The sequence below is a fragment of the Nannochloropsis gaditana genome (genome assembly GCF_000240725.1).
Source record: "Nannochloropsis gaditana CCMP526 unplaced genomic scaffold scaffold623, whole genome shotgun sequence".
NCBI classification, from domain to species: domain Eukaryota; class Eustigmatophyceae; order Eustigmatales; family Monodopsidaceae; genus Microchloropsis; species Microchloropsis gaditana.
Genome location: NW_005803330.1, coordinates 1 through 17,740, shown reverse-complemented (window position 1 = coordinate 17,740; position 17,740 = coordinate 1). Strand labels below are relative to the sequence as shown.

At 53.0% G+C, this 17,740-nt stretch overlaps 6 protein-coding genes across 6 annotated transcripts; 3 read left to right on the top strand and 3 right to left on the bottom strand.

Moving 5' to 3' along the window:
* Nucleotides 1-727: 727 nt before the first annotated feature.
* NGA_0182900 (uncharacterized protein) lies at nt 728-971 on the bottom strand (the record flags this gene model as incomplete). The annotated part of the gene is made up of 2 exons (XM_005854109.1): nt 864-971; nt 728-791 (listed from the first exon to the last, which is right to left on the bottom strand). Coding segments are annotated over exons 1-2 (138 nt in total), but the record flags the coding sequence as incomplete, so codon positions are not given.
* A 3,487-nt stretch (nt 972-4,458) lies between these two features.
* NGA_0179802 (uncharacterized protein) lies at nt 4,459-5,834 on the top strand. The gene is made up of 3 exons (XM_005854105.1): nt 4,459-4,640; nt 4,716-4,901; nt 5,064-5,834. The coding sequence occupies exon 3, from the start codon at nt 5,064-5,066 to the stop codon at nt 5,622-5,624; it is 561 nt and encodes a 186-aa protein (XP_005854167.1). The 5' UTR covers nt 4,459-4,640; nt 4,716-4,901; the 3' UTR covers nt 5,625-5,834.
* A 1,745-nt stretch (nt 5,835-7,579) lies between these two features.
* NGA_0182510 (uncharacterized protein) lies at nt 7,580-8,981 on the bottom strand (the record flags this gene model as incomplete). Its single annotated transcript, XM_005854108.1, has 3 exons — nt 7,580-7,901; nt 8,182-8,445; nt 8,644-8,981. The coding sequence occupies 3 exons, from the start codon at nt 8,979-8,981 to the stop codon at nt 7,580-7,582; spliced, it is 924 nt and encodes a 307-aa protein (XP_005854170.1).
* A 425-nt stretch (nt 8,982-9,406) lies between these two features.
* On the top strand, nt 9,407-11,547 carry STK3 (serine/threonine kinase 3; the record flags this gene model as incomplete). The annotated part of the gene is made up of 2 exons (XM_005854104.1): nt 9,407-9,502; nt 9,607-11,547. The coding sequence occupies exon 2, from the start codon at nt 9,607-9,609 to the stop codon at nt 11,545-11,547; it is 1,941 nt and encodes a 646-aa protein (XP_005854166.1). The 5' UTR covers nt 9,407-9,502.
* Nucleotides 11,548-12,007: 460 nt separating this feature from the next.
* Nucleotides 12,008-13,066, top strand: NGA_0179902 (nuclear receptor 2c2-associated protein; the record flags this gene model as incomplete). Its single annotated transcript, XM_005854106.1, has 3 exons — nt 12,008-12,069; nt 12,187-12,277; nt 12,479-13,066. Exons 1-3 carry the CDS (start codon nt 12,023-12,025, stop codon nt 13,064-13,066), a joined length of 726 nt encoding a protein of 241 aa, XP_005854168.1. The 5' UTR covers nt 12,008-12,022.
* An 803-nt stretch (nt 13,067-13,869) lies between these two features.
* On the bottom strand, nt 13,870-15,321 carry NGA_0180002 (gcn5-related n-acetyltransferase; the record flags this gene model as incomplete). The annotated part of the gene is made up of 1 exon (XM_005854107.1): nt 13,870-15,321. The coding sequence occupies one exon, from the start codon at nt 15,319-15,321 to the stop codon at nt 13,870-13,872; it is 1,452 nt and encodes a 483-aa protein (XP_005854169.1).
* Between the last annotated feature and the right edge of the window lie 2,419 nt (nt 15,322-17,740).

The window sequence follows — 17,740 nt, the reverse complement described above, 5'->3', positions numbered from 1 at the left end:
AATAATACATATGACATCGCCTTGCGGACGCCCGTCCTGAGCCTTCGCGCAATCTGCGACAGAGGACCTAGGCAGCCAGCACGCCCGATCTCGCCACTTTTGAACCGCTTTCCGTCACCCACACGCACCTCGGCCATGTCGTTGTCTTGTACACGACCCGACCATTCGATACTCGGACTGCTTCTATCGCGGACTGAGCCAGTCGCTCCAGGTCGTACGCCCCGGGCAGGCGGCCCCAGTGCCCGCTGTTAAAGACGAGGACGTCGGGGTTGAGGAGCGGTACGACATCGGTGAAAAGCCCGTACACGTCGTGCACCCAATGCGGCTCTTGGTCACAGGCCCCTGGCTCGCAGCCTCTTTGCCGAGATGGGATCGAAGAAGCCTCTTTTTCTTCAAGAAGATGCAGCGTGGAAGTCAGGGGCATGGCCGAAGCATCAGACCGCACCGACGTCTTCTCTTGGAAATGCCGCCCTTCCCGATACAAGTTCCTCCATTCATCCACGTCGGGTGTCTGGCCATAACGTTTCGGAGCCCGATCTAGCCGAGGCGGAGGCACGGAGACGTTCAGCCAGGTAAGGTTGTGACCCTGATGCCCACATGCGGGGTTGAACCATAGAAAGAAAGTGACCCAGACATCCAGTACTTCGTTGTGATAGTATCGATTTTCGATGTTGCCTCGGCGTTCCGCAGGTTCCTCACGGTAACAATCACAGGTCTCCCTTCCATTAAAGCGTGCGTTGGTGCCCTGTGATAGAGTGAGCCACAGACATTCTGGCTTGAAAAACAACGCGCTGTTTTCACGTCTTCCCGTCGCATCGCATGGGATGTGCAAGTCCTTTCAACACATAGCCCGCCGAGGTTACCTGGTAGAATCGCTGGTACCCCTTCCACTGACACTCGTTCTCCAGCTGCGGGTCCGGTCCACCCCATACGCCATTTTCCAAGAAGTTGACAAGGTTTAGGTATTGATATCTGACAAAATGTTTTGTCAAAAGGAATTAAGTACATCGTACCCAGTACCCCAACCGGCGGGAAAGGGATGGCAATTACAATTTCGAGCACGATGGAACCTCACCTGGTCAGACTGTCCCCCACCATAACAATGCTCTTGTTACGCAAGCAGGAAAGCGCTGCTGTCCGATCTTCAAATGATTGCATGTCATACCCGTCAACGACCAGTGTGCAAGCGGCTACACCTGCTCCAGGGCCCGTTACGTTTCTCGCCCCATTCGCTTCTGTAGTGGCTGCAATTTCAAGTTGATTGTCGACTTTCCACGAAAAGTGGAGCTCCTCCGACTTGAATGACTCCCGATCAGTCAAGAGGATTGAAGCCACTGGAACCATAGGCGCTCTTATGTCGGAAAGAGTAGTTGTGTACCACGAGCGGGACCCTCGAATGTTGTCGATGTTACTCAACGCAGCAAGAATGAAACCAGCAAAAAGCACGACACAGCAGTTGACAGATCGAAACAATGTTATGCTCCAGGTCGAGCGCATGACTAGTGGATCCTCTTGACTGGCGCACATTATACTTTCCCTGCTTCTTTTCATGGCACTGTTGCCCTGTGGGATGAAGAAACGGTCAAATAACTTCTTTAGGTGACGACGGCGCTTATGACACACAAGCATTGCTTCGGATGGCTTCAACCATGCAACTTCACATACAACACAATGTTGATGAGGACTTGGCAGGATGTGGATCGTACTGACAATACCTTTACTATGTATGAAAAACCTCAGCACAAAAAACCCGAGAACCGTTACCTGCGCCGAGTTAAGTCACCTTGTTTCATCGCCTGCCTCCACGAACGAGCCAAAAAATCGAAGCGGGCTAAGCACACGATACACAAAACTGAAAATAATTCGATGTCTCCAAAGTGATTTTGGCAGTGAAAGAGAAGTGGTGCTCGGAAATGCTCCTTTTGACCTTCGTCTTAATTCTTTGACCTCCCACAAAGATGTGGCTTCGGCAGAGACAGGCGCCGTTAAAGCGCTAGCTGCCGTTCGCCATTGCCGTTAAAAAGCCTTCGCCGTCTTCCTACTTTTATTGAAAATAACAACCAGATTTTTCTATATTTAACGTTCCGCCGTCGTGCTGAGGTATTAACTTAGCCTTTTGCGACTCGTCCCTTTGGCATCTCAACTACTGCGACTAGAATGTATACAGCCAACAAATTCAAGATATGGACATCGCTGCTGAAGGCTTGCGGTAGGTGGTTGATAGAAGCATTGGAATGAAGGAGCAAGGAGAAGTAACGTTTCCTTTGGATTTCCTGCATCACAATTCTACAACTTTGAACCATCCTTTTTTGGATAAATAAAATTCTAGACGGTCAAAGCAGGGTTTGTTTATATCTGTAGCATTTTCTGTGGCGACATTGGTGGCATTTGCATTGATAGCCGCCTTCCAAGAGAGTCAAGGACGACACACCAACTTTCGAAATGACCGCTCTTCTCATGATGGGCAAGGCGCGTGCTACGACCCATACATTATACCGTTATGGCCACATAATGGCACAAAAGTTCAAAACCCTCAAACGCGCTTCCTCACAGCGTACGTTCCTCAAGGTAGGCATGCAAGCATTCTGTTTTGAAAGTACCGCGTTATTAATAGGTTGCCTTTCTTCGACCGCCAGCAAACCAGTCTTGTGGGGCATCAGCCGTGATTGCTCCGGGTGGAGCATATTGGGACACAGCGAGAGACGTTGAGGGGACACCATATGCCAAGTGGCTATGTGCGCAAGGCGTGGCATCTTATGTTCTACAGTACGGGTGTGCCAGCTCGGGGTACGTCAAAAAACTCAGCATTTTATAACTCCTAAATCTGCTTCTTAACATTATTGTCTCCTTCGATATGCATCTAGTTTTCACGCCCCAGTGCCCGAAGACGACGCTCGTCGCGCCCTGCGTGTCGTCCGAAGTCAGCTGCCAGTTTCCGCTCGTGATACCCACAAGGTAATCACCTCGTGTCCCCATGCTTTCGAGAGCGGAAGGCGTTTTTCCTGATCCCCCGCTTTGCCAACAATAGATCGGAGTGATAGGCAGTTCTGCCGGCGGACACTTGATGGCAACACTGATGGCGTATAACGACGAAGGGAACGCGCACGCAACAAATACTATTGAGCAACAGAGGTAGGACCCATGGGGCGATCTTAAAAGTTATCCAGCGCTCAACAACGAATCCCCCCCACAGAAGTCGCCCTGATTTTGGTGTCCTTGTATATCCCGTCATTTCCATGGAGGACGGCCTGACTCACGACCCCTCAAAGACCAACCTTTTCGGGCACAACCTGACCTCGCAAAAACGCCAAAGATTTGTGGAGTATTTTTCTATCGAGAAGCACGTGAATCATCTGTTCCCGCCAGTATTCATGTTCCACACCAAAGACGACGCGGTTGTCAGCGTGGAAAATACCTATCGAATGGTCGATGCACTTGAGAAGGCAAAGGTATCTAAAGAGCAAAAGGGAGGGCTGTGATATGTAAGTATTTCATTTATTTTTTCTTTTCCTGGCGCCTTATCGATTTCAATGCAGGTTGAGCATAAAGCGATGATCTCTGAACACGGCCGGCACGGTCAAGGCTTGGGTGACGGAAGTTTGGTGACCTATGATGGTAAACTGATCAATAATCATCCATGGACACAAAAGTGTATGGAGTATTTGATCGACTTGGGAATGATAGGAAGGACAAACAAAGTGAGGGAAACATGAAATACTGACTGAATCTTTTCCAACACGCACTGATGTAAGAGGCGAGTAAACTATGTCGCTGAGTGCAACTTTTTCATGCAAATAAAATGCTAAGTGCGCCAGTCCTGCGGAGAGCAGGGGAAAGACAAGCTAAGAAGCTAAACACGCCTCTGTCAATCAGACCTGACCCACAAAATGTATCATTTTGATAAAATGGGCAATGTTTGGCTCTCACACGCGTGTCTTACGTTTTCTGATATCGGTTTGAACAGGTAAGTGGGGTTTTGAGGGGTTGTATGACAAATAAAGGAGCTTTTAGGGAGGAATGGAACAATGAAGGGGAGGAGGTTGCCGAACTTAAAGCGAACGGCCGGGTCAGACCAAGAGCCACAAAATAAGCGGCCCTGGCCGGCGATTCTAATTGGTTACACAAGTAAGAATGTTCAGTTCGGTGAATAAGAAGTAAAATCAATCGAAAAATCTACCCGGAATTTATTTTGATGCGGATGGTGCGCAACTTTTAGCTGCCCGATTATCAACCCGATCAGTACAAGAGGCGAGGGCAGTGCTAATTGAGATATCTCTCTTAAGATCCAGTTCGTTTTTATCATTCATGCATGACACGGGTCTGTATCACCCTCGGACACCTGGCCATTTGCGTAGCCATTACTGGTCCTGGGTCGAGACAGCCAACGAGGGGTCACATGTTATTTATTGCCGAGCGACATCCATAAATTCTTGCGAATACATACATTTCATACATGTGATAGCGTGACGGTGACTCCATGCCGCCGCCGCGGGGTTTCCTATCCTTCGTGGCGGTCGCGTTGGTCCTGATTATGTCGCCCATGTTATTTATGAGGAATCCTGCTGAAACGTATATGAACCTTTTGGGAACGCGAGGCTTACGGCGGGAGGCGAAGATGTCAATACCTTGGGTGATTGAAGGTAGGTCGAGACTCTATGGGCTGGTAAGACGTGCATCCATCGCAAGAGCTTTTACATGCGACCCCAATTTCCCAGGAGAACCAAGGGAGCCAGCGCATGTGCGGGTGGTGATACGGACTCACGCACGGGAACAACTCCAGTTGCGATCTTTAATTTACGGGTTGCGCGCGCAAAGCGAGGGACAAGCCGGTTTTAAGGCAGATTTTGTGCTGGTCCCAACGGAATCAGCTTCGTTGCAAACGTATCAACGACTGTGTAACGGTGCGAGCTACTAGTGTTTGTATGCACCCTTTGACTACCACTGAGCGTTTCATGTTAAGTCTCAGCCTTATGATTTTGGGTGTTTTAATCCGCAAATGCACATCTTTCCCCTGGCAATGTCGGCTCATGGATAGACTTTTTCTTATTTTTGCATGCGCAGAGATGAATGTGGGTTTTGATGACCTCTACCTGGTGGAGCTTCCAGACACATTTTACGAAGATGTCAAACTCAGAGATAGCCGCTTGACCTGCACCGACGCAGTCCGAACACGATACGTGCAAGAGTTCAACGCGGATGAGGTCCACCGATACTGCGATTTCGACCACTACGTGTACTATGCTGCCACGGACAAGGCTCTCGCGACGTTTGTGCTGCCTTGCAGAAGCTGTACGCATGTTCTGGTTACGAATGGGGACAACGGTTACGCCCCTTCCTTTTTGCAGGAGACGGTACGGCAGTCGGCTGACCTGGCCATCGTGGGGTTTACACACCGGAATCAAGCCCAGACCCCGGTCCTGGGAGTCGGAGGTTTGGATTTGGGTGCTGTTTTGATGCGTGTAGGGGTATTGGACCACGGAAGGAGACTTTTCTTGAGCTCTTTGCCTGTCGATGCTGGGCCGAAGGAGGTGCACGATGCAGACTATTGGATGGTGGTCAACGCCTTGGAGCGGGGCTTGAGCTTTGCCGTGTGCAAAAACCAGCTCCTCATGTATCACAACTGACTGATGCTCGAGCCGCGATTGGGAAGAATTACAACACCGTCGAGACTTCCTGTAAGCCAGGTTATTGTGGCGGATTAATTCTCTCCGGAGTTCTAGGGAGGAATCTAAAGCAATTTTGTATCCAATTGTATAGTTTCATTTTGGAGCCACGGATCCTCGTGTATCCCTTGACAAGTGTTTGTTCTGAGAAAACTGACACGTCCCCAAAATCGACGCGATTTGCTCGATATGAATTCTCTACCTGAGTTGTCGAGCAATGTATAACATGCAAGTTAAGGTTAATAAATATTTAAATTCTGATTTTTCAGCAGACTGAATTCAGATCTTGGGATTCATCGCTTGAATTCCTAATTTTTTAATGCCGTGTGTATTTTGTCGTGGTGGACTGAAATGGATACGTTGTTCTGGTACTCCTTTTGACCTTCTCCCGCTAACATTCCCATATCGCGATATGCAAAACTTTATATAGCATAAAGATTAGAAAAGGTAATAATCATGTATCGCGATATGCAAATTTACGATACCCGGAAGGTTCCTGAATGTTTACCCGCACCATGCATGAGTTAACTGATTATGTCTCCCCTTCTCCTACAAATGAAGGACTGCGTTTAATCACAATGGAGTGATACGGCGGTTTGCACGTTTCCGGTACCCGGCCGATGATTGTGTTCGTCAGGAAAAGGAAACGGCTGTGCAGCTCCTAAAAGTGCGTCACATTTTACTCCCCTTTGCGCGGCAGCCACATAATGAGTCGGCGCTTCGTTCCCGTGCGGGAAACGTACGCATCGGGTCGTGGACCATGGAAAATATCCCGTCTCATTTTCTCAAGCATTGCCAGTTCTCCTGAAAAACTCTCAACCTCCCCCCCGCGCCGACGAGGGAGACGGAGACAACCTGAGTGCGATGGAGGTCCTCTGAACGAAGCTCTGGTCGCGACTTTCCCAGGTGGATGGTCAGATGTCCGGGAGGAGATCAAAAAGCATGCGGAAAGCTTGGGGTTCGCCCGTGCACGAGTGACCACGCCGGAGCCGTCGAGTCGCTTTGAGCAATACAAAGCCTGGATCGAGGAAGGAAAGCATGGAGAAATGGGTTATTTGGCTCGGGAGGACCGTTTGGCTCGACGCGCTGATTTGGATCTGATTTTACCAGGATTGCAAGCCGTCATTTGTACAATGACGCTGTATTGGCCCGGCAAGAAAGGCTTTCCTCCGGCATCGTCCATGCACGCCGCGCCTTCCTCCACTACATTGGGCCCGTCACCCGTCCGCCCGGGTCACACTGCCTCTAAGAAGCGTGGGGTCATCAGTTGCTACTCGTGGGGCGAGGACTACCACAACATTATCACCCCTCGTCTGAAGGCGCTGGCTGAATGGATGCATACTCGTTACGGGGGCCGTGGGCGATGGTACGTGGACACTGGCCCGTTAATGGAACGGGATCTGGGGGAGCGTGCAGGTTTAGGCTTTGTGGGAAAGAACACGTTGTTGATCAACGAGCACCTTGGGAGCGGAACGTTTCTCGCTGAGCTCTTAACAACGCTGCCGCTACCGCCCGAAACTCCCCGAAAAAAGTCGGGGGGATGCGGAAAATGCCGACGCTGCATCTCCGCCTGTCCCACGCAAGCCATTCATAAAGATGGGTACTCTATCGATGCGAGGCGGTGCATCTCGTACCTGACGATCGAGAACAAAGGGAGTATCCCCATCGAGTTGCGGCCCTCCATGAAGAATTTAGTGTACGGTTGTGATATTTGTCAGCAAGTCTGCCCTTGGAACCGGTGGTCTTGGCCGGACAACCAACCCAAAACACTTTTCAGTCCCTCCGCCCCGTCTTCTCCCTCCACCCCTCCTTTCCTCCCTCCTTCCGCGTCCTCCCTGGAACTCAGCACCCCGGTATTGGCGGACTTGTTGCGAGCCTTAAAGTCTGACGCGGGTTTTATGAAATGGTTTACAGGGTCACCTATCACACGGATTGGGAGGGCCAGAATGCTGCGGAATGTGGCGGTGGCGGCGGGTAACAGTGGGGAAGGCGGAGGAAGAGAGGGGGAGGAAGGGGAGGACGGGGAAGAATTGCTGGCGGTGTTGAGGGAGGTGTGGGAGGAGGAAAACGATGAGATGGTGAAGGAGCATCTGTCCTGGGCGATTCAACGTTTGGAAGGGGAGGTTGAGAGCGAGGAGGCAGTTAGGGAAGCGGGGCGGTGAACGAGTCTGTTCCACCGCCTGGTGCCAAGAAAGGGAGGACAACCGTGGGAAAAGACACGTGGACAGTAGGGATTGGCTAGAGTCCACATTGTAAATTGCGCAAAAAGCACATGAAAACTGGGGGGAGCGAAGGAAGCAATTGCTTGCTACGGGGTAGTTGTGGAGTGGCAAAGAGACGTCATCTTGCCTGCCTTTAAACCGTGGTATGGGGTTCTCGACTCATGTATTGGCTTTTTTTTGGCAGGACATCATCCTCGTGTCCGCCCGCTGCCTCTCCCTTGGTTTCTCATACCAGTACCCCCTTGCCTCCTCCTTTCCCGCCTTACCTTGTCCAGAAATACACAAATCCCGCATACAGTGCAAAGAAAAGAGGATTATACACGGAGGCGGGCACGAGGATCACCACCTGAAAGAGGACACCGTAACTGAGCATGCAGACGAGCACTAGGGCTGTGGCTTGATAGATTGGCCACACGGCGATCGTCAAAGAGACGAGGGTCACCAGTAGGGAGACGAGGAGAGCATGGGTGACCCGCCGTGCCTCAGGGTAGTCTACCTGCTTACCCAGCACAGCCCCCACGTACACGTCGAGGTAAGCCCACAGGAGGACAAAAATGGAACTGAAACATGTACCAGATTGAAGATGGGGGGTGGTTGCTAGAAAGGTCAGAATGTTCGGAGACGCTTAAGATTATAGAACCTCCCCAACGGATGGTCTCCTTCCTTCCTGAAAAATGTTTCAAGACTTCAAGTATCTCTCCTCCACATACTCTATAATTTGTGCTTGTGCTAGAAATCTTCATGTTTTCCATTCTCACCTTGCCGCGACGCTGACAGCGAGAGCCGCGCCTCCCACTTTCTTGTTCCAGAGCAAATTTTCAACAAATTTTGCCTCTTTAAGTCCATAGACAGATACAGCAAGGACCAGCAAAGCCTTGAAATTCCGTCTCAAGGGACTGTCAAGCTCATAATCCAATCCCTGTACCGTTGATTCCCCATGGAGTGGTCGCTGCTCCTCCTGTTGGGATGTTGTCCTGTCTTCACGAGACCGACGCCGAGCCGCCTCGACGCCCGCAGACATGGCCTTCTCACCCAGTCGAGCTGCCAAAAATGTAGTTCTATACGCCCTGTAATGAATTACATGCAATGATTCCATGTTGAGGCGTCACAGTCCGTACAATTTTTTGATAATGGCCAAAATGCCATCGGGGGCAGGGGAGAAGACAAACCGAACGAAGCCTCCCCTGGTTTTCGGGCGAGTAAAGCATGTGTCGGGATGTCGTGACCGACACGGCCGCGAAAAATAGATGAATGAGGCTCTGGAAACAACATCCAATCCTCCATGTGAGCCTCTTTATCCCTGTGCCTCCGAGGTTCATGCTGTTGTCATACTGCGGGATTTCCTGCATGTCATGCAACCGCATGTCTCGGGCCTTCCCTCTCGTCCTCCCTTCCTTGAAGTGGGTGTGGGCCGCTAGATCCTCGCAAACAAATTAAAGTAATGTAAAAGTTACACGGAGTCACGCCGCTGGCACCCTCTGACCAATCTCTCATCGTTCCAAAATGACAATGCATCTTTTTCAGGCTGGTTTCAAGGCTCTAACCTGGAAAGGCAAGGGCAGAAGAAGCGTTGGGCCGGGGGCCCATTTCGGCTGAGAAGTCAAGGCCATTACTATTGTAAGTCGCACTCTTCACGCGTTGCCATTCGCAGGTACCTTCTCTCACCCTCTCTTTCTTATGTAGGGTGCTGCTAACTTCAAGATTCACTAGCAAGCGTCGACATGGACGAGCACAACATAATTTTCTCTCAGCAGGATCCTAATGAGGTGTACGAACTGGTCGACTTGCTCGGAGAAGGTTCGTATGGCGCCGTCTATCGTGCACAGTACAAGGCAGACCCATCAAAGCCTCCCGTTGCCGTCAAAATTATCCCCGCGGAGGAAGATCTTTCCAGCTTGAAACGCGAAATCGCCATCCTAAATCAGTGCAAGAGCGAGTACGTGGTTGAGTTCAAGGACTGTTTCTTCGTGGACGCCGAGATTTGGATCATCATGGAGTTTTGCATGGGAGGATCTGTAGCCGACATGCTGGATGCTACCCAGCGCACGTTGTCGGAGCCCCAGATCCGTTCCATCTGCGCCTGTGCTGCCCTGGGTCTTGCCTACCTGCACGACAACCACAACATCCACCGAGACTTGAAAGCAGGCAACATCTTGCTCTCCATGAACGGAAAAGCCAAGCTTGCCGATTTCGGAGTCTCCGCGACCCTGAACCACAGCATGAGCAAACGGAAGACCGTCATCGGGACCCCGTATTGGATGGCCCCGGAAGTAATCCAAGAAATTTCCTACGACGGGAAAGCGGATGTCTGGTCCCTGGGGATCACGGCCATTGAAATGGCGGAAGGAATGCCACCGCACTTCAACGTGCATCCCATGCGGGCAATTTTCCTGATTCCGTCCAAGCCTCCCCCCCAACTCGCCCAGCGTTCTACCTCGGGCCAGTCCCCTTGGTCCCAGGAGTTCCATGACTTCCTCTCCGTTTGCCTTGTCAAGGATCCGAACCAGCGGGCCAATGCGGCCGCCCTCCTGACCCACCCTTTCTTGAAGGCCGACGTGGACTTCCTCCGCGCCCGCCCCGCCCAGGGTCTGGCCCCCATTGCGGACCTGGTGGGCTCTACCTTGGAAATTCTGGCGTCCTACCGTCGGAGCAGCATTGCCGCAGCTCCGACACCAATGGAAGAGCAGTTTGCCCGGACTCGCCCATTGGAGGAGGATGGGGAGGAGGAAAACGGAGGTACGGGGAAGGAGCATGGGAGCCGCGGTACATCCGGGTCGGTTGGCAGGTTGCGGGACGGCGGGGCGGGAGAGAATACGTTGGTCCGTGGCCCCATGATGGGCCGGCGCTTCAGTCATCGACAGAGCAGCGGCAGTGGCAGCAGCCATGCAGGGGGTAGGAGGATGCTCGAGGAGGGTCAGCCAGGGATAGAGGGGCGGAATCGGGACAACTGTGAGACACTGGTGGCCCGGACAAAGGTAGATGTGGAGGAGAAAGACGTCAAGGACGAGGATTGGGAGCAATTGCGCCTGTGGGACAGGCGGCAGCACCAAGGCGTAGTGCAGGAGCAGGAGGACCAGCACGGGAAAGCACGTTCGTCCATGGATATTTCCTGCACGGGAACTGTGGTGCGACATCGACCTTCCCCAGGGGCCGCCGGTCTGCGTAGAGGCAAGGAAGCAGAGGGAGGAGAAGATGCCACGTTGATGGTGGCGTCTGGCGCAGGCAGTCCCCGAGACATGCAAGGCCGTGGGGGACATCATGCCCCGGAGGCCAATTCTGGGTTGCAGTCCGCCATGCGGTATTTGCAAGGTCTGTCGTTGAGTCGAAGAAGCGGACGGTCGGCTACGCGCGAGAGGGAGAGTGCCTCTACCTCTGAGGAAAAGGGGTTGACCTCGGGGCAGGAGAGAGGCAGCAGAGCCACGGCCGATCAGAGAAAATCTACCAGCGAGACTTCCTTTCTCCGGAAAAGTGCGGTACCTAACAATGGCAATTCGAATTATCACGACTGTAAAATGCGTGACGTGGCTGAGATGACTCGTGAAGAGTTGCAAGCCATGATCCGAGCCCTTGAGAGTCAGTACGACATGGATGCCACGGCTTTGGAGGAGGCTTACACATATCAGAAAAAGTATCTTGAAGACGCCTTACGACGGTGTAGATGACTTGGTACGAAAGAATTTGTAAGAGGACCCCCGTGTAAAATGTAATACGACATCAACTAAGTTGGAAAATGTGTTTTCATGCTGATCGACGAGCCTCTGAGGTATCCTATTAAAAAGTGTACCTGAGGCATGGACGATGGAAATTTAAAAAAAATTGTTCGAGAAAAGCTAGCGACGTGACGTTTATTTCCCGTGATAATGAATTACTTCTGTGACCATGTCATATGAAAGTCGCTTTTGGCAGCCAAGGCGCAGGGAGTGGGGAGGTTAAACCTTCGATTTCGAGGGTTTGTTCACGAAAGAGGGCATGCACAGCTTTTATTGCGTAAGACGGAGGTAAAATGGTATGAGATACCTGACAAATTTCAATGTCGCATGCCATAGAGTTCACAGGATTTGACTTCTACGTCTCTGCCACACACACCCCGTACAGGAAGGAGTTTATCGGGTCGGATGATTTGAGCCGCCAGAAGTGATGGCATTTACAGACTTAAGTGCGCCATCCACGAAAACCAAAGTCAAGTAAGTTACTCAACGAGGTTTTTGTTGAGACTGTTAGACATCATTTCTTGATTTCCTCGTTCTTCATTTTACTGTAGCTTTTCCTCTTTACTCACACGAACAAAAACTTGATATTAGAGTTTCATCAGTCTTGCATCGCAACGTGAGGGAGTTTGGTGCAGCACATATGTTCGATGGTAGCTCGGATAGTTGCTGGAATTCAGATCAGGTCCGTGGCGGTATCAGCATCGAGTATTTAAGTGACTATTTGATAAGTTCGCAAGGGGGCCATACTATTACCTTCCAAGGCCCCTACACAGAGGCGCTCCCTCTCCGGATGGGTTTGGGACTTCAGAAATATAATCAATTTTGCATTTAGGAGGCGTTTGAACACAAAAGTTGCATCCTCATTTCCTTTCCCATTTGACAGGGAACACCACAATGGATTGTGCTTCGTTTCCTGCGACCAGTCCTTGTATGCCGGTTGCTGCTCATGTTTCAAGGCGGTTTCGCCGGCAAAGAAATGCAAGTGAGAGTCACATTTCATACTCCACCCCTCTCTCGCGCCCCTCTTCCCGCCTCCTCTCCCATTGCGCCTTCCGCTGACGCGGCCGCGACTCCCTGTGAACACGAGCACACCAGTCCACCGCCGTCAAAGCCCCGGACGTCGGTGGTAAACGGGAAGGATTCCTCCACAACCCTACAGATGAAAAGTCGCCCCATGCTGGTGGGGACGTTTTACCCCGATGACGACAACAAATCACAGTCCTTTGAACTGACCGCGGCCATCAGGGCAGCTGCACAAGAACGAGAAGCATCGGTGCGAGGGGCAGAACGTGACGAAGATATCAGGACATATCATCATGACAGAGGCCCCGAAGAAGGCGAGGAAGGGTTTGACTGTATGTGTAAGGTGGTGGAAATGAAGCTGACTTTTAACGGCAGCTCGGACTTTTACGGTCGCGTGACGCTCTATCGCTTGGCTGTCTGGGGCCTTGAGGAGGACCAAGCGACGTAGCATGAAAGCAAAAATTTGATTGAAATGATTGGGATGGCTTGGACTTGGCGTACTCTCCTCGCCTCCCCTCGAGCGACATAATTAGAGAGGATGGTGAAGGAAAGTGTACACTGTCGGCGATAATAAGATATCAACTGAGAAACCCGCCTCTTATTCACAATTCGTCATCATTATGCTTTCTTATCCCTTCCAATGGTGTGCACAAAATGCACATTACCTGTCCTTTTGCCCTGTCATCGCCATGCTCAGGCGTCCTGTCCGCACGCCGGTATCAGGACCATCTACACGCGCAAGCCACGCTCCCACGACCCCACACGCATCCTCTATATAGAGATTCATTCAGCTTTCCGCGATGTGCCCACAAGACTGGCACTTGCTCGACCTCAGGCTTCTTCCTGGCCCTTTACCCTGACGGCCACTTTACATATATACAGTGACACAAACATCATACATTTCCCATGGGCCTCCCACACGTTATCACTATTCACCCTCTTCGAGCCTCCCGTGGGGCCATTCGAACCTCGTGGAAGGGCGATATGGGACCCCCCCCATGGGAATCATTCAAATTCCACAGAGTACGAAGTACCCTTTGGTCAAACACCCTCTCCCTTTCCGTCACCCACGTGCTCCTAATGAGCACCGCTATTCAACCGCTATGGCGGACTGCATTTTTCCTCTGCGCCATATCTCCTGCACACGCCTCGTATCATCGCTTCCTAGGATGGTCGAGGCGGGAATGCCATATCTCCTACACACGCCTCGTATCATCGCTTCCTAGGATGGTCGAGGCTCCCGCCTGACCCTTACATCCGCCTCGATCCTTTCAATGTCCGCGTCCCCTCGGCTGCATCCCTCCCATTACCGTCTCCGACCAAACACTTACCGCGATCCTCCCACACTACATTTTCTCGCCCGGGATTTCCCCATGCACACGGCTGCTCTTTCCAAGCCTCCCTCGGTCCGGCACACCAGCGACCCTCCTCCGCAGCCTGCGGGGCTCTTCGGCTTTCTCTCCCCTGCATCTCCGCCCCCCCGTCCCCCTTGCCATCCACTTCCCGCCCCATCCCGGGGCCGTCCCCACCCCCTGCCCAATGGAGACGCAATGGGTCCTGTCCATCCAAGGACGCGGGGCCACGCGTGGCTTGTCCCACAGGCCAGGCGCCTCCTAAGGCCCTCCGTGGAGGCAAACGCCGGTAGGCGAACGAGTATTGTCGGGCAGCATACGCACCCTTGTACAAGCCGATCTTTGAAGCAAAGGCTTCCGCCTGCGGGGAGAAGGGAACGACCAGATACCCGGATTTTTGGTAGAGTCGTTGGGCCGATGAGTTGTAGGCATCGACGTACAGACAAATGTAATTGATGCCCCGGCCGCGGGCGTATTCCTCCACGGCAGTTAAGAGGGCGGCGGCCACCCCTTGCCGACGGAAGGCATCCACCACCATCATCCCCGTCACGTAGAGCTTCGATTGTTTCCTCTCGTGCGCTGGGGACGGTATGCCAGTCCCTTTGTTCTCGGGCGGGGTGTCAAGGAACGAGGTGCGCGCCAGGAGCACCGACGGCTGAGAGCTTGAACAGGAAGCTTTGCCAACACTGCTGCCCCTCGCATCCGGGATACCAGCCCAGAATCCAGCACCACCCCTGTCCCATCCCCCCTGTAACCTCCATCCGTACGCTCCTTCCTCCCCTCCCTCCCCATCCTCCTCCTCGTCCTCGACCTGCGCCAGGCAGGGAGAGAAGCCCACCTCGTGGAACTCATGCGTGCTGGCCTCTACCGAAGCCACCAATACTGGCTGCGCGTCCGGATGGCGGACATCCCTGGCTGTGACCACAAATATCACAGAGCCCTTTGACTGCCGGGCAATCAAATTCTGCAAGGACTCGGCTTTCCATCCGGCAGACATGTCCGGGACGGGTGGTGCTGTGCCCCCTCTTCCTTTCGTTTCTCTTCCTTCCACCTCTGAAGGGCCCGAGAGACCTGTGTGGTTCGGAATGGACGCACTTCCCGCGGTAGATGCTTCTTTCCCAGGACCAAATACCTCCATTCGCATGTCGACCACTAGATTTAATTCCTGAAGATTGGCAGGCCGCACTTCAAGGCGCACATAAGGGCTGCGGAGGTCGAAAGATGAGGGCGAATGATGCGACAAATAAGTCAACGTGTCGGCTACGGGGACGTGCTCTTTGTGGGAGTCAGAGGAGGGTCGGATCGCGGGGGCAGCGGCAGTTTCGCTAGGTGAGCGGTAGGCAGCGGCCATGCCTGGACCTCTTCGAAGAGATGGCGCTGTCACTAATGCTTGCACGCTTCTCGTTACTAACAGGCATGGTAGGAGAGAGACGATAATTGATTGTAGTCTTCTTGACCGGCTTGAAATGTAGCAGCGTAATGACATCGTCTGCAGGGGGGAAAGCAGAACAATCCGCAGATCGAAAACGCGAAATGCTGTGTCGGGAAAAGGTAGAAAAGGCAAGAGGTGGGGGGGGTGAGCACACAGCACACCTCAAAAAGCATAACATCTCAAAAATCTGCCTGTAACTTCGTGTATGCCAGGGTTCTGTGTTTGGTGTAATTGACTGTTGAAGTGCTGCTTGAAATGCAAGGAAAACGCTGGAGAAGCTCGCGAAGAGAGCAGATGGTCCCAAGCTCAAATATTATTCCCCCAAAATTCAGCCCGGTCCCGGAGAGGTGTTCCCCATGACTCCACCGGATGGAACACCAGTAGCTGTGTACACACGGTACAGCGTGTCGAATTCTGGGGAGGGCACGCACGACACTTTCGGGCCTGACTTAGGAGGGCATCTGGTTGCCTGTTAGCTCCCTCTCCCGGCGGGTGTTGAAGTCATTTAAGACACCATATGTCGCCTGCAGTGCAAGCCCAGGCCCATCCGGATGCAAGAACACCCACTTCACCCGTGAGTCTTGCGCGGGTTGCACTTGGAGTTGACGAGAGCATGGATAGGCGTAGTCTGTGGTCGTTGTAAGAGACCACGTGGCATCACACGCGAGCGACGTGACCAGATTCGGTCGCCTGCATAACCCGATAGACGAAAAAGATCAGGCGAAAATTCTTTTTGCATGGAAGCTCGAACTCGGTCACGCAGGAACGAAAAAGCACACGAAGCGACGTGCTCCCAGGAAGTGATTTGTTCCATTTGCACGAGTTGGAGTTGCCTATCTCTGTTGCAATTTTAGGACAAAAGGATGAGTTACGGCATTACCTCGCACAGGCGCCACCTCATTATTTCTTCATCGTATACCTTGATCCATTCCGACAGTGACGTAAAGCTTTGCCCAGGTCGCAACCCAGGCACCCGCAAGATGAAGACTGGTACTTCCCTTGCTGCACTTTTTTGTGTACTTGGCACGACTGAGGCATTTCTGGGGCGAGTCTCTTTCTTGCCAGGAATCCGCAAGTAAGTAAGCCTCTTGTGTAGCAGGAGACGGCGTGCAGGAAAGCCCTCACGGGCCGCATAGGGCCTCCTCCTGTCATGTCCCTCCATTCACCGCACAATGTTGCTTCTCTCCGCGTGCATACTTGTCGACACGCAAAGAGACTTGGCATTCATCTGGCCTTGAACTCCCAGCAAAACTCACATCGAGCCCTCCTCACTTAACCGCCTTACCCCCACCCCTAATCCCTCCATTGGCAGCCTCCCAACAGACACCCCGGTCGCCCGAAAGCATGGCCCGGGCATTTTCATGTCCACTTTGAAATCCCCGGAGCCGGCCACCGCACAGACCCAGCATGCGCAAGCCCCTACCTCGCTGCACGTCAGCGACAGCAAGCGAGTGTACCTCTTCAACGAAGGCCGGAAGGAGGACAAAGCCTTGCTGGGTGGAAAAGGCGCGAACCTGGCCGAGATGAGCAACATCGGCCTGCCTGTGGTACGTGCCAGACTCGGGCTGTGCGGCAACGGCGGGCAGAGGATTGTGGAGCAAAATGCCTGAAAGGCAGGAGACAAGGACTGTCTCCTGCCCGAACTTACCTCGCCCTCGAACCCTCCCTCCCTCTTTCCCTCCCTCCCTCCCTCTTTCTCTTTCTCCCTCCATTCCTCCATTCCTCCCTCCCGCCCTTTCTCCCTCTCCCCCCTGGACGCCAGCCCCCCGGATTCATCATCAGCACCGCCACCTGCCTGCAGTACTTCGATTCGGAGCCAAACCTTCCCTCGGGCCTGGTGGAGGAGTACATGGCCGCGATAAAGACAATCGAGGCCCAGACGGGGAAGGAGTTTGGAAACCCCGAGAACCCCCTCTTGTTCTCGGTCCGGTCGGGCGCCGCCATCAGTATGCCCGGCATGCTGGATACGGGTAGAAAGAGAGGGAGGGAGGGAGGGCAAGCGGGGGGAAAGAGGCTGCATTGATTCATGGGGATCGAGGAGGAGAAGAGAGGGAGGCGGCGAGAGGAACCGTCTGCATGTTCAATGACCAGGTCTCCTCCTTCGCGCATTTTATGACGGTTGTCATCCCCGTGTCCTCCCGCCCTCCCTTCCTCCCTCCCTCCCTCCCTCCCGCCCTCCCTCAGTTCTCTCCTTGGGCATGAACGACGAGGTGGCCGCGGCCCTGGCTCGGAAGAGTGGCAACCCTCGGTGGGTCTACGACACCTACCGGCGCGTTCTTGCAGATGGTTCTCGAACGTGGTGCTAGGCCATCGAAGATGGAGGTGTTCGATGACCTCC